This window comes from Marmota flaviventris, chromosome X, assembly GCF_047511675.1.
Source record: "Marmota flaviventris isolate mMarFla1 chromosome X, mMarFla1.hap1, whole genome shotgun sequence".
In the NCBI taxonomy this organism is placed as follows: Eukaryota; Metazoa; Chordata; class Mammalia; order Rodentia; family Sciuridae; genus Marmota; species Marmota flaviventris.
In genome coordinates, this window is record NC_092518.1 from 55,533,844 (window position 1) to 55,548,302 (window position 14,459).

The following is a 14,459-nucleotide window of genomic DNA, read 5'->3' on the forward strand; positions in this document are numbered from 1 at the left end:
CCTCTGGGCTCCGGCCGCAGCCCCCCTCCCTCTCAGTACCTTGCAACACGCTCTGGAGATTGAGCTGCGCCTCGCGAAGCAGCTCTTCTACACTCGGGGGCCTGCCAGAGGAGAGGAACACGTTCACTGGCTGTCGCCATGACGACCTCGAGTGGGCAGTCGCTGTCGCATTTTCCCGACTCGAGTTAGCTGCAGCTAGGGAAGGAGAGAGTCAGTGAGAGGCGCAGCTGAGGAGGGGGCGGGGAGCGGCGCGCCTCGGCCAGTGGGCGCCCGCGTTTCCTGAAGACCCGCCCCTGCCGGGGGGGGGGAGGGGGTGTGAGGCTGCGCTTAAAAGGCAGGGACTCGCTGTCCGCAATATTTTTCCTCGACAGATCCTGCCGCAGTCTGCTCCCTCCCGCACCACCCTCCTCCGCCCTCCCGGCAGTCGCCGCCGCCGCCGCCGCCGCGTCTCCCGTGTCCTCTGCCTGTGTTTCCTGGTCCTGCGCCGCCGCTCCCGCTTGTTCTCTTCGACCCCGGCCTTGAGGTAACGCGTCCAGGGCCAAGCCGCTGGGCCCTCCGCCCCGAGCGCCTTCCCTCAGTGCTCGCCCCGGTGGGTGTGGCCCGGCCTGCCCTGTGCCCTACTACTGCACTTCGGTTTCTTCTCGCTCGCCTCCGCTACATTTCGGCCTCCTCCCCTGGCCCCTAGCTCCCCGCCCCCACCGCCGGAGACCGAGCCCCCCTGAGCTAGTCAAGATGTCCGAGGCGGCAGGAAATCTCAATAGCCTCCGCATGGCGAATGTGGCCCTGCGAGAAGAATTAAATGCCCTTCGCGGGGAGAATGCCAATTTGGGCCTTCAACTGGGAAGAGCCCTGGCCGAGGTTAATTCCTTGCGGGGCAATGTCTCCAGCTACGTCCGCTGGCCAGTGCCCATAGTACCCCTTATTGCGGAGGAGAACTTTGACTTCCCGCTCAATGAGATCGACGCCGTTCCCGAGGGAGAGGTGCCCTTCTTGTGTTGGCCTCCCCCACGCACAGATCCCGAGTATGTCTCGGATGATCTTTTGATTAACGTGATCCAGGACTACAGCAACCCCGACGGGGTCAGTGATCCTCCTCTGCCGCCCAGCCCACCCCCGCCAGAGCAGCCCTCACCCCCAGCGTCAAAGGAGCCGCCCCCGCAGCCGCAGCCGCAGCCGCAGCCCCAGCCCCAGCCGCAGCCGCAGCCCCAGCCCCTTCTGCCACCATTGGAGAGGCCTAACATACGGCTCTTTTCTGGCGATCCAGTCTACCTGGCTGAATTCCTGATGCAGCTAGAGACCTTCATAGCTGACCATGAGGATCATTTCCCTGGGGGTGCTGAGCGGGTGGCCTTTCTGATCTCCTTTTTCACTGGTGAAGCGAGGGACTGGGCCATCTCTGTCACTCAGGAAGGAAGCTCCCTGCATGCCAACTTCCCGCGCTTCCTGGATGAAATCCGTAAGGAATTCCGTGGCCCCATACCCCCACGAGTGGCTAGAAAGGCCATACGCAAGCTCAAGCAGGGAGACTGTACCCTGGGCAGCTATGCAGATGCTTTTCAGTTCCTGGCCCAATTCTTGTCTTGGGATGACTGCCGCCTCCAAAATCAGTTCCTCAAAGGCCTGTCGGAATATTTCCGAAAGGAGCTCTTATGGTCAACTGAAATGGCCGACCTGGATGAGCTGATTCTTGAGTGTGTGGAGATAGAAAGAAAAGTGCGTATCCCCAAGCCAATCAAGCTCCCTGGGGTGCGCAATGTCGTCCCTCCTTTTGCTCCCACCCCTGATGAGGAAGATATTATTGATGAACAGCGCTACCATGAGGATGATGAAGATGGGATATGCAGGCACAGCTCTTCCCTGAAGGACCAGGACATAAGGGCTTTCGGGCAAGAGGTGATAGAGGAGGAGGAGGAGGAGGAGAAGATGAGGGAGGAGGAAAAGATGAGGGAAGAGGAGAAGATGAGGGAGGAGGAGAAGATGAGGGAGGAGGAGAAGATGAGGAAGGAAGAGGAAGAAATGAAAAAGGAGAAAGAGAATGAGGAAGAGGAAGAGGAGGACGACGATGATGATGATGATGAAGATGATGAGGATGATGAGGAGGATGAGGATGAAAATGAGGAGGGTGAGGAAGAGGAGGATGAGAAGGAAGAGGAGGAGGAAGAGGAGATGAAACAGAAAGAGGAGGAGGAGATGAAGAAGAATGAGGATGACAATGAGAATAAGGATGAGGAAGAAGATGAAATTGAGGTGGGGAGCCAGGAACCAGAGCAGGAGCCAGAACAGGAGCAAGAGAGGGTGCCATTGTTTGAGGAGATGTTTGGTGAGATGGGCCATGAGCACCACCATCACCACCACATCCACCACCACCATAATGGGATCCATGTGATAGAAGAACTGATGGAGATGGAGGAGCCTGTTCTTGTTGACACTTCAACCCAGACGATTAGCACAACCATTGGCTACCATGCTGAGAATTTCCTGGGTACATCACCTCCCATAATACAGCCCAGCAGACGGAGGAACCAGAATCGAGTCCCACTTCTGGAGGGCCTTCCAGGTACCAATTCACCATTCTACAGCTCTCCACCACTGATTCGCCGTGCCGGTCGCTTGGGGCAACGCCAAATTCGAAGACGTCCCCCGGTGCTATTCCGCCTTACTCCAAGACAGGGGGGCCACCGAGCTGCTCGTGGCCGAATTCGCGTGTGAGTGATGGGGCAAACTGGCCACCTGGAACACACCCTTCTACTGCGTCCCCTGCCCCTGCTATTGCTGCCACACTTGCCCCATGTACTGACCAGTCGTTAAGGGAGTTCCAGACCTGCCCAACCTGAAGAAGACCTGCAGAGTTCTAGACTGTCTTGCAACCATGATCAGAGAGTGACATGTGCTCAGCCAAGGCCACCTGGGAAAGGATAGGATAGCAAAAGCTGTCCTCTTGGCATATACTCTGCTCAGTCCTGCCACAAGCTAGAGAGCAGGTTTCTGGGCCTGTTCTCGTGAATGAACTGGTCACCCTTTTGTATTCCCCTCTAGTTGTGCCCAGCCTCTCCTGCGTTTATTCACCCTGTGTTCTACAGTTTTATCCTCCAACTGGCTCACCAGAACTTCACCCAATGCCTCATTGATCTGCCCCAATGATTGAAAGGACAAGCTACATTGAACTCCTAAAGCCACTGAGGCCACTTACTAAATATAATGGACAGTGAGCAGGACGACACCGGGAAATGTGCCTAGAAGGCTATGCTTGTTTTGTGCTACACCTCCAGCAGAAGGGCCTGGAAGAGGACCTACATGTAGCCCAGTGAGAGTGTGCAAAGCCACATGTAAAATTGACAATTTGAGATTTGTTTGTCCTTAACTGACTGTGGCAAGCTGCCTCCACTTCCAGCACTTGAGTTCATCTTTCTTCAGACTCCTATATTAGGGCCCTTGGAACGGCTTGGCCAAATCTGGGGCCTTCTCCTCTTACTACACTGTCCTCCTGGACATCCCCAGAATACAGCTTGACATGGCAGGCCCCACCCCTTTCCTTGATGGTGCCTAAAGGGGCATTTGGGGTGGTGGAATAGGAGGAGGAAGAGGGAGAAACCACATGACTGCTTCAAATCCTACAGAGTAAATTTCCTTAGGGAAGAGGGTCTCCTTCCCCAGCCAAAGGTCTCTGCCAGCAACATTCTGTCCTAGAGGCACCCCACTAACCTTCCCTTCCAAGATAAACGGCCTGCTCCTTAACTTCCTCCAACTCTTAAGGAGGAGAGTTGGAAGGTTGCCTCTACAGAGATTGTACCCACTGCAGCCTTGCATCTTGGACACCTGCTTGGCTCTCACATGGGGGTGAGTCTCTGGGCTGTTGCTGTACTTTGACTGGACAGTAAGGCTGATGGTGGTGCTGCCTCTTAGGCATTCCTGGGACTCCTCAGTACAAATCCAGACAGGTGCCCTTATAGAGAGACCTGCTGTTTGCCTTGGGTCCAGAAAACACTGCTTCTGCAGTGAAAAATACACATTTACTATGTCAGCTCTGGCCATGAAATGCCAGCCAAATCCACTCCTTGCCTGAACTGCCCCTGGACACTGAACTCTCTGCACAGTGCCTGGCAGCTGGGCAAGTGCAGCCAAAGTGTCTGTGGCCAGAGGGAAGAAAACAGTGAATGAAGTGTCTGTTCCACACCGGAGTCTGAAGATAACCTCAGCCCAGCCTTGGGATTTGGGGCCTAGAGGCCAGAGGAAGGAGCTGGAGGAAGAGGAGTCACAGAGATCCAGTCCTCAGACTGGTTTCGGGTGAGATCTCTATTCATCAGTGGGAGGTAAGATGCCCTTTTGTTTATCACTTTTGTTTCTCAGCTTGGGAATCAGTGGGGTCAGGTTCCTATAACCTGTTGCTACCTTTAAAAAAGGTTCCCCAAAGAAAAGAATAATACATAGTCATTATAGGAAAATTGGAAAATGGAGAAAACCCTAAGGGAAAAATATCCCAAACATGCAGGATGCAAGTACTGTAAACAGTTTGCTGCCTTTCATTCTAGTGTGTGCTCCCTGTGTCTTCAAAGCTGAGATCATCCTGCTAGCTCTCCATCAGCAGGATTTAAAATGGCTGCCACCTCTGCCATCATGGATACTGAATAATTTATTTAAGAATCCTCCTAATTTGTTAGACATGTCAGTTGTCTGGTTTTCCCCATTCCCACCAGGGGAGAAGTAAACAACCTTGTAAAGATAGTTTTATCTGTTTTTCAGCTTATTTCCTCGGGAGAGAGTTCCAGAAGGGGAACAGCTATTCATCGAGGCTGTGGATCCTGTTTGCTGATGTCAACATGCTGGCCCTGCTGTCTATGAACTTGTGGAGAAGTGCAAAGGACAGGTGCCTTGCACCCCCACTTCCAGGGACCCCTCAGCACAGGCCCTGCCTGTTCCCATGGTGCTCACCCTGAACCCTTGCAGCCTCAGCCAGGGAGAGAGTGGATGAGCAGTGAGCTGGTTTCCGGGCCTCTAGGGGCAGAGGGGGCTTGGGCTTCCCTTTGACCCTCTCCCCGCTTTCCCAGATCTTCAATATTTGTTGTGATGTGACAGCCACAAGAGCTGTAAGAGGAACTATGAGCTTTGGGTGTTTCCTTGGGTTGAAAGAGGGGTGGGGGGTGGGTGGGAAATGCATGCAGGGGTATGAAGGCAGCCCAAGGATTCCCAGAGGCTCGGGAGGAAACCCCCTTGAATAAATGTGTTATTGTTATTATTGTGTTATTGTTGCACTACTGTGTTGTGAAGATAAGAAATTGCTCTGTACGCTAAAGCTTCTCTCCTCAATAAAAATATAAAGGGTGTGTAAAGATCGTGTCTCTCTGTGTTATTGAGCAAGCAGAGATGGGTACCTAGTAGGCATCAGGTACTTTCTAGGCACCCTGGAACCCCTGCCTGAAGCCTTGAAATTCTTAGATGAGCAAACTTTTTTGGATGGCAGAAATTGTTGGGAGGGAAGTAGAAACATGGGGCATCTTGAAAAATTGCATTAGTTCTACACATGCACACACAACGCCACTTTGAGTGAAAGAAGGGAGGGAAGCCAGGCTAAGTGAGTAGGGAAGAGTGCCCTTCCACTTTGTGGCACTAGGTGGTGATATGAGACGCCAGTGAGCTAGCTGGTGAAGCTTTAGAAACACACAACCCCAGAGCAATTCATGCAGTGGCTTTCCAGCAAGATCTCCAGGCTCCTTGCAGACTGTGGGGTCAGAAGAAACTCAAGCCCATTCTTGGATTTGTCCAAGTTTCCCAGATATTTTTTCCCCTGGGGAAGTGGGTAGGGAATGCTCATTAGGCCCCTGTTAGTTCTGTGCCAGGTGCTTCACATCTATCATCTTACTTCATCCTGAGGGGCAGGCACTATTCTCACCTTCATCCTGGACATGAGGACACAGGCATAGGGAGAGAAGTCACTGCCTCATTGGTACCTACTGAATGGCTCCTTCACAGCCCCACAGTTGCTAATTAGCTCCTGAGACACTTAGCCCCACCTCAGCCCCTACTTCACTGGTCCTTCTGTCTAATAGGCCAGGCTGGTCTGGTTCTGCCCTGCCCTGCCTCTTTCTCCAGCTTGAAGAATTCCAGTGGAGATACAGCTCTCATTTCTGAGGCACATTTGCCTTGCATCCTTAGAGTAAGGAAGGAGGAAAGGAGGGAGGAAACCAGCATGTTTCTGATCGTGTTGGGCCCTTTCACCTCATTTCATTGCCAAAATATTTCAGTGAGACAGATAATGTCTCCCTTTAGAGCTGAGGGATCTGAATCTCTGAGATTTTAGGTTCCATGGGGGACTCCAGGTCTTTGTGACTCACAAATCCATGCTTTCAACTCTAGTGCACCATGCTGTCTCCCAGGAAAGCCTCTTGACAAGCGCAATCGCAGGCCAACTGCATTCTGAATCTTGCCAAAGAAACCAAGTATGTGTCAATTGCACTAGCTCTTGAGCCTCTAGGAAAACCAGCAAGGTGGTCATTTGTCCTGCAGGGAAGGGCTTGCCTAGGAAGGCAGGCTAGTGGCAGTGCTAAACATGTGGCTGTCTACACTTTTGGAAGAGGGATGGGGCTATGGAGCTGTGAGCTGCCTCAGTGAGCACTGGGGCTCCCACTAAGGCTTCAGGGGGTCAGAAAAGGTCTCCAGCAATCACTGCTGGGATTCCTCATGATGCCACAGGTAGGAATAAATGAGTCCAGGTGGTATAAGGACCAATCAGGGCAGGTAAGAAAAATAGAAATCCTTATCTCAATCCTTCAGTTGGAAGTCCTGTGAAGCTAGGGAAGAGAGCCTGAGATTTTAGTCCATCCCTGCCATTGATTCCATTTGGGATCGTGGAACAGTCCGATCCGCTCTCTGGTTTCGTCTGTTTTGTCACTGTTGAGACCCTGGAACCCAGCACATGGCTTGGTACACAGTAGGATCTCAACACTAGTCTGGCACATAAATGAAAATGTGAGTAAACAGGCTGCTGGATGGAGACCTAGAGGAAGCCTGCTAAGGGCATCTGCAGGGAGTACTAGAGGATTCCCTCCAAAATGGAAACAGGAGCTAAAAAGTATCTCCCTCACCTGGAGGGATATATTGACATGAACTTACATTCAGGTTCAAAATCCAACTGCAGGAGCCGGGGTTGGGGAGACATGGCTTAGAAGCATGTGAAAAAGAATGCGAGTGTATGTGGGCTGAGAATGAACTGGCAGATTAGAGATGCTAATGCCTTCCTGGGCTGCTGCAAGCACCTAGAGGTGAACAGGCCCCACCTGGGGTCCTGCCTTCCTAGCAGGAACCTTTTTGCATTGAGGAGCAAGGAAATACCAGAATCAAAGAAAAGAATGAGAGAAAGGGGGAGGCAGTGGAAGGGTGATCAGAAGGGTGAGGGGTCCCCAAGTCTACTCCCACGGGCTGGGGGAAGGCAGAGAATATCTTGCAACATGTGAAGCAGGCTAGTTTGCTGTAATCACCCTTGTTATAAGTGAGGAAATGGGCAGCCAAAAGGCCAAGCAACTGGCTGAAAGTCACTGGCCTCATGTCTGGAGTTTGACCTTGAACCCCAGCAGTCTGACATCCAGAACTGGTGCTCTTAAACTCTACCCTCTACCCCCACTGAGGCTGAAAGAATCAGAATCTCCAGGAATTTCTATTTCTATAAAGCTCTCTAGACAATTCTAATGCTCAGCCCAGCCCAAGGCAGAACAAAGACTTGGGGGACTAACTAGCCCAGGTGACATTCAATGGTTCTAAGCCTTCCCATACAGTTCCCAGAGCAGGAACCAGCCCAGAGACCCAGTCCCATCAACCTAGGAAGTGATTGAGAAATAAATGTGCTAAGATTCCCCAGCATGTACCATGGTCTGATGTAAGCTCACCTATCCTGGACACATCCCTCAGATAGCTGCTAATACCCTCCTGAGAGAAACTGTGACAAAGGGTGGGTGCTAAAGTCTGGTTTTGGGAAACTAGGTCCATTGGAGCCAAAGCTTGTGCCCTTGACCTCCAGAACTGGCTCATGAGGCTGTGGGAGGGGCTGTGTGGGTTCCTCTGGGGGATAAGCACAGGCATTAACAAGCCCAGAAACTACCCTCAAATGGGGGGGGTCCACCTCGGGCTAGCACTTCCTGCATCCTGCCCAGACTAGGGAAAGCTCAGCAGGCCACCTCTCCCTGGGGACTCCATGCAGAAACACAAAGCCCAGAGTTCTTGGTTGCCCTGGTAACAGCAGGACCTACTTGGAAGAAAACAGTCTTTTAAAGGCTTAAAAGGGTGGATATTTCCTTTGACAGAGAGCAGGCCCTGACCTGCTCCCTGCATCCTCCTCCCCTTCCTGTCAGCCCCACACATATGGGTAGAGCTGGGGCCCCTCATCTCAGCAACTCTTCTAATGGGGATGGGGGTGGGGTGTGTATTTTCTGGAAAGCAGGGCCCTGGCTTTTTATTCTGCTCTCACTGTGGGCTGTTAATGTGAGAAAGAGGCTGAAATGGAAGGTGTGAATTCCTGGCAATGGCCTTGTGGCCCAAGGAAGCCTCATCTTGTAGAACCCACACAACAGAACATGAGGAAGGCAAGTGTTCTCAGCAAGTCTAGTCTTCCTACCCATTTACTGCACAGAGATGAGACCTGTCTGGGCATGGGACACTGTGGAGGTGGCCAGAAGTTCCAGACTTCTTCCTATTTCAGCATCTCTTCCTCTCCCTCCTGGACTATTAAAGTAGCTCCCTGCTAGTCTACCTGGCCCCTAATCTCTACTTCTAATCAATGTATCTTCTATATGCCTGTGTGGTGGTGTTGGGGGCATGCTATGGTGGTCCTTTGAATTCACAGATTTGGGCTTGTTGCTCCTATACAAAACCCTCAATGGCTCCCCTTCCTCAGAGGAAGACTTGTGGACCAGACTCTGGCATTCTTCACTATCTGGTCATAAACCACCCATGCTGTCTCATCTGCCCATGCTATCCTCCTTTCTCTTTAGTCCAAACTTCAGACACCATGAATGAGTTCCTTCTTTAATTCATATATCAGGCCCTCTGGCTTCTCTTTTTGCACATTCCATTCCCTTTGCCTTAAAAATTCACAAATATTCTGGGCAAAACCATAGTCCCAGTTACTCGGGAGGCTGAGGTAGGAGAATCACCTGAGCCCAGGAGTTCAAAACCAGCCTTGGCAATATAGTGAGAACTGGTGAGAGAGAGAGAGAGAGAGAGAGAGAGAGAGAGAGAGAGAGAGAGAGAGAGAGAGAGATTGAGATTCCAAACACAGGTCCCATTCTGAAGTAGAATAAATAAGAAATAGGTAGAAAAGGGATGGGGATGTGGCTCAGTGGTAGGGTACTTGCTTCTCATGCATGAAGCCCTAGGTTTAATCTCCAGCACCACAAAAAAAGGAAAAAATAAATAAAAGGTAGAAAGGTTACACAAAGGAAGGACAAGAAAATAGTATTTTTTTTTTTTTTGCAGTGCCTGGAATTGAACCGATGGGAGCTCTATCATTGAATATAGCAACATCCCTAGCCCTTTTTATTTTTAATTTTTAGTTGTGACTGGGTCTCACTAACTTGCCAAGGCTGGCTTCCAACTTGCAGTCCTCCTAAATAGGTGGGATTACAGGTATGCACCACCACTTCTGGCAATAAAATAGAATTTTAATTCAGAAGTTCAGCATACTTTTCCAGACCTGTCACTCCTGGAGCCTATCTCCCTTCCAAGCCCGTTATTCCTAAATTTTTAGGAAGTCTGTAAATTTATCTGTGCACTGTTAATTACCTCCCCACCTAAATAGAATAAGCAAAAAAAGACATTTTGAAAAACCTATAATTTAGGGGACTTTCCAATGCTATCTATTGGTCAGATAATGAAGACCACCTCAGCCTAAGGATCCTAGATTCACTAGACCGCCAGAAGCTGTCTTGAGATCACTGGACTCAGATCATTCCTGCCTATCTTTCCATACCCACCCCTCATCAGTTTCCTTTAAAAGAAGAGTTATGAATTCCAAAAATGCATCTCTCACTCTTGAGATGGTCCTCGTTGCATTCTCCCTTGAATGTGTATTCCTTGCCTTACCCCCAAAGGCATCTCCCTTGAGATCACTCCAATTCTCCCTTGAATACATTCTACTTTACTAAAAGAACCTCTCTCTATGCCTGTGAATGGCTTGTGCTGAAATTCTTTTTTGTCACATATGTCAAGAACACCACTGGTCCTGAGTCAAGTCTCTTAGGGAATTCCTTGGATCTTCTTCAGAGAAACCTCTCCTCCTGTGACAACTCTACCTGGCAATCTTCTCAGCTTCTTCCATGAAGCTGCTTCTACTCTGCAGAAAAGCCCCATCCTTTCTGAGTTTCCACTCAGCCCCCTACCTCCAGGTCCTACTGGTCCCACTGGCTTGACCAGACTAGGGAATCTGGGTGCAGAGGCTGGCCCATGACTACAATGTAAGCTCATGGCTACAAGGCTGATATTCAATGTTAAAGTGTGAGAATGTGGTCTTGTCTCCTTTACAAATGGAGGCTGCATTGACAGTAGCTTGCTTTTTTGTTGGTGTTGTTGTATGTTTATTTGTTTATTCGGTACCAGGGATTGAAACAACCAGGGCATTTAACCACTGAGCCACATTCACAGCCCTGTTTCTTTTTTATTTTGAGACAGGGTCTCGCTAAGTTGCTGAGGTTGGCCTTGAACTTGAGGTCCTCTGGCCTCAGCCTCCCGAGTCATGGTGGCACATGCCTGTAATCCCCATGACTCGGGAGGCTGAGGCCGGAGGACCTCAAGGGATGATGGGATGGCCAAGGGATGATGGTATGCAAGTAAAGATGGGAGCTCCCCCCCAAAAAAAAATGTTGGCAGTGTGAATAGTAGTGATGAGCAGGGATGAAGAAGCAGGAGCTTACAGAATAGGTTGCTCCTTACCAGCTGAGCTCCCTGTTGATGACCACCATCTCTTTGGAAGTCATCACCCCCTCTCAGTGGTATAGTAGAGAATGACCTCTGCTGGGCTTGAGAGTCACTCAGACCTGGTTTTGAAACCTGGCTCTGCCATTCCCTTGCTGTGTGCCCTTGAATTGACTGGTTTACTTCTCTAAGCCTTAATTTCCTTTGTCTGAAAATGGAAGTGATAATAAAGTATATTTATAAGCTCATTTATATGAACTAGCAACAACAAAAATAGCTAGTACTTTGTTAGCACTGAATGGGGGGGCACTAAGTGCTTTACATATATTAATCATCACAATCACACTATAAGGTAAATAGTGTTATTACCTCTCCTTTGGTATATTAAGAAACGAGGCACAGGCTGGGGAGGTACATCAGTGGTAGATCACTTGCCTAGCATGCAAGGCCCCAGTAAGTAAGTAAGTAAATAAATAAATAAATGGCCCAGAAGTTGAACCTGCCCAATGTCATTAGCACAAGCATGCAAGTTCTTTTGAATCTTGCAGTAAAATAGTCAAAGCTCTGTGGTTCAGGAATGAGGCCCAAGATCCAGGGCAGGGACTTAACCATTTTTAGGTCATGGATCCTTCTGGCAGTTTGGCAAAAACCTCTGGACCCCTTCTCAGAATAATGTTTCTATGTGCAAAATATAAAATACTTAGAATTACACAGAAAACCAATCATACAGAAGTTGCTATAAAATATTTTTATCATTCTTTGGTCCAGTTATATCATGATCTAATAATGATTAACTCACAAGATTTAGTAGCAAGCATGTAGATTAGAAATGTTGCAAATTGATGAGCAGAAATAATTTTTTGTGTGTGGTGTTAGGGATTGAACCCAGGATGTCACACATTTTAGGCAAGTGCTGTACCACTGACCTACACCCCCAGCCCATAAGTGCTTTCTTAAGATACTTACAACAACTGCGATGAGATTTGAAAATATTTGTGATTTCTGTTGGTGATAGAGTCACAGATACTATTAACACAATTATGGTTTGTTGCCTACATTCCTAAAGTGAGGAAATGCTAAATTTCAGTTTGTGGTTAGTTGAGAAAAGATCAAATAATTTTCCCATCCAAGTTCACAGACCCCCTAAGTTCTCTCCAAATACCACTTGGAGGTCCAAGGAGCTCAAGTTAAGAAGCTCTGCCCTAGGGTGTCTGAGAAAAGACAATGGCTTCCCTGTCAGCTATGGGGATAAGCTAGGGGCTGGCAGAGGGACAAGTGCGTGGTTTCTCTTTCAAGAACTGTTTACAAAAATCATAAAGTCTGGCAGCTCCTTCTTCCTCTTGGTCTTGAGTCAGCAGCCCAGGGTGGGGCTGAGACTGTCACACTTGGTTTGAGTTTCAAGCTCACCACGCACCCATCCCAAAGAGTTGATTTCATTGCCATTTCCTCGCCAGGGAAATGTTGGTGGATTTTGCTCCATCTTAAAATTGCTTGCACAAACAGATTTCCCATTAGTCTGGAAATAATCTTGAAGTGGACATATTGTTGGCTCTAAGACATTTTCTGAATTAATGAATGCTTTTACCCTGGCACCCCAACCAGGCTTAGGGCTTGCAGAGAGGAGGAAAGATTACCAACTGGGTCAGGCACCCCAGAATACCAGTCAGAATTGGTACTTGCCCAAAATCCCAAATGCTTTTTCCTGGCTTCCTGACTTGCCCACCTGTCAGTAGAGTTCCTGCCAACCAGGGCAGCACAGTCCTGGGCACTAGTATAACCACTGAGACATATGGTCAGAACAGCAGGAAGTCTTGGCTTTTCTTATTTTGTCTCTGTTTCCATTCAAGCCTCAATGGTGAGCAATGCTCGTGAAGACCAGGTCCCAGGCCTACCCACATGCCTTGCTTAGGGGTTTCATTGGACCCTAGCCAGGATCCATTGCCTTCTGCTCTTCTCCAGGCTCTCATATTTACTGTGAAATGAACAACACTCAACTGAGAGCCATGTACTAAAAAAGTTGCGGCTTACTTTCTACAATGAGAGGGTGGGAGTGTGATAATCATGTACACCATAGCCACTGGCTAGTAAAGAAGCTGATTCAGAATTAATTTACTTCAGGTAGCAAAAGGAACAGAACAATATGCTTTGGGGTTCAGGCTGAGAGATCCACAAACAGGAATGTTGAGAAGATTTATTTTCTTGACTATAAAAGACACAAAATTATGTTCTTAGGTTGGCCAAGGTTCCCAAACATAGGCAGAAGAAGGCTAAGAGGGAAATGGGAATTCAGAAAAATTTTGTTGAACTAGATTGACCAAGAATAAGAAAGATAAGACCTCTGATTAGGAAATTCAGATATGAAAGAGATGATATTAAAATCAACCTTATAGAAACAAAAAGGGTTAAAAAGGAAAATACTATAAACAACTGTATGACAACAATTAGACAACTTGATGAAAAGCCTGAATTCCTAGAAAGATAAAAACCATCAAAAATGATTGAGGAGGGGCTGGGGATGTGGCTCAAGCGGTAGCACGCCCGCCTGGCATGCGTGCGGCCCAGGTTCGATCCTCAGCACCACATACAAACAAAGATGTTGTGTCTGCCGAAAAAAACTAAAATAAATAAATAAATAAATATTTTTAAAAAATGAGGAAGAAATAGAAACTCCAAATAAACCTATAACAAGCAAAGAGATCAAATCAATAATCAAAACTACTCACAGGGGTTCAGGGTTGTGGCTCAGTGATAGAGCACTTGCCTCGCATGTGTGAGGCACTGGGTTTGATCCTCAGTACCACATAAAAATAAATAAATAAAATAAAGGTATTGTGTCTATCTACAATTAAATATATATAAAACTACTCACAGGCTAGAGATGCAGCTCAGTGGTAGAGTGCTTGCCTAGCATGCACAAGGCCATGGGTTCTATCCCCAGTACTGCAAAAACGAAACAACAACAAACTCGAAAACTACTCACAAAGAAGAGCCCAGATACAGATGACTTCATTGGTAAATTCAACTGAATGTTTAGAGTTAATATCAAATCTTCACAAGCTCTTTCAAAATGTAGGAGAGATAACACTTCTCAACTCATTCTGTTAGGCCACTATTATCCTGATACTAATACTGACAAAAAAAATCAGAAGAATATTACAGACCAATATCATATAAAAATCCTCAACAAAATATTAGCAAACCAAATCCAGTAATATATAAAAATAATCATATACCATGACCAAAGGGGATTATCCCAGGAATGCAGGGTCATTTTAACATCTGAAAATCAATTAATATAATACATCATATCAATAGAAAAAGACAAAACATGATCATCTCTGTAGGCACAGAAAAAGTATTTGATAAAATGTTCAACATTCTTTTGTGATAAAAACATTCAACAAACTAAAAATAGATGGAACCTTTTTCAACCTGTCAAAGGGTATGTATGAGAAACTCACAGTAACATCCCACTTAAGAATGAAACACTGGATGCTTTCCCCCTCAGATCAGGAACAAGATAAGTGTGTCCACTCTCACCACTTCCATTTAACATTGTACTG

The 14,459-nt window shown here is 47.9% G+C and overlaps 2 protein-coding genes across 6 annotated transcripts in view; one reads left to right on the top strand and one right to left on the bottom strand.

Annotated features, from left to right (window-relative positions):
• Positions 1-14,459, bottom strand: part of Nhsl2 (NHS like 2) — a 52,070-nt gene that overhangs the window by 17,244 nt on the left and 20,367 nt on the right. For 3 of the 4 annotated variants that reach the window (XM_071606648.1, XM_071606647.1, XM_027920161.2), the window contains exon 2: positions 40-195. The exons of the other annotated variant lie outside the window; for it this stretch is intronic. In XM_071606648.1, coding sequence (XP_071462749.1) covers positions 40-195 — 156 coding nt within the window. The remainder of the gene's footprint in view (positions 1-39; positions 196-14,459) is intronic. 4 annotated transcript variants of the gene reach the window in all.
• Rtl5 (retrotransposon Gag like 5) lies at positions 306-5,327 on the top strand. 2 transcript variants are annotated; one of them, XM_071606004.1, is made up of 2 exons: positions 306-4,310; positions 4,741-5,327. In XM_071606004.1, the coding sequence occupies exon 1, from the start codon at positions 733-735 to the stop codon at positions 2,707-2,709; it is 1,977 nt and encodes a 658-aa protein (XP_071462105.1). In that variant the 5' UTR covers positions 306-732; the 3' UTR covers positions 2,710-4,310; positions 4,741-5,327. The 2 variants fall into 2 exon arrangements, with proteins under 2 accessions (XP_071462105.1, XP_071462104.1); XM_071606003.1 differs by having other exon boundaries at positions 306-4,284.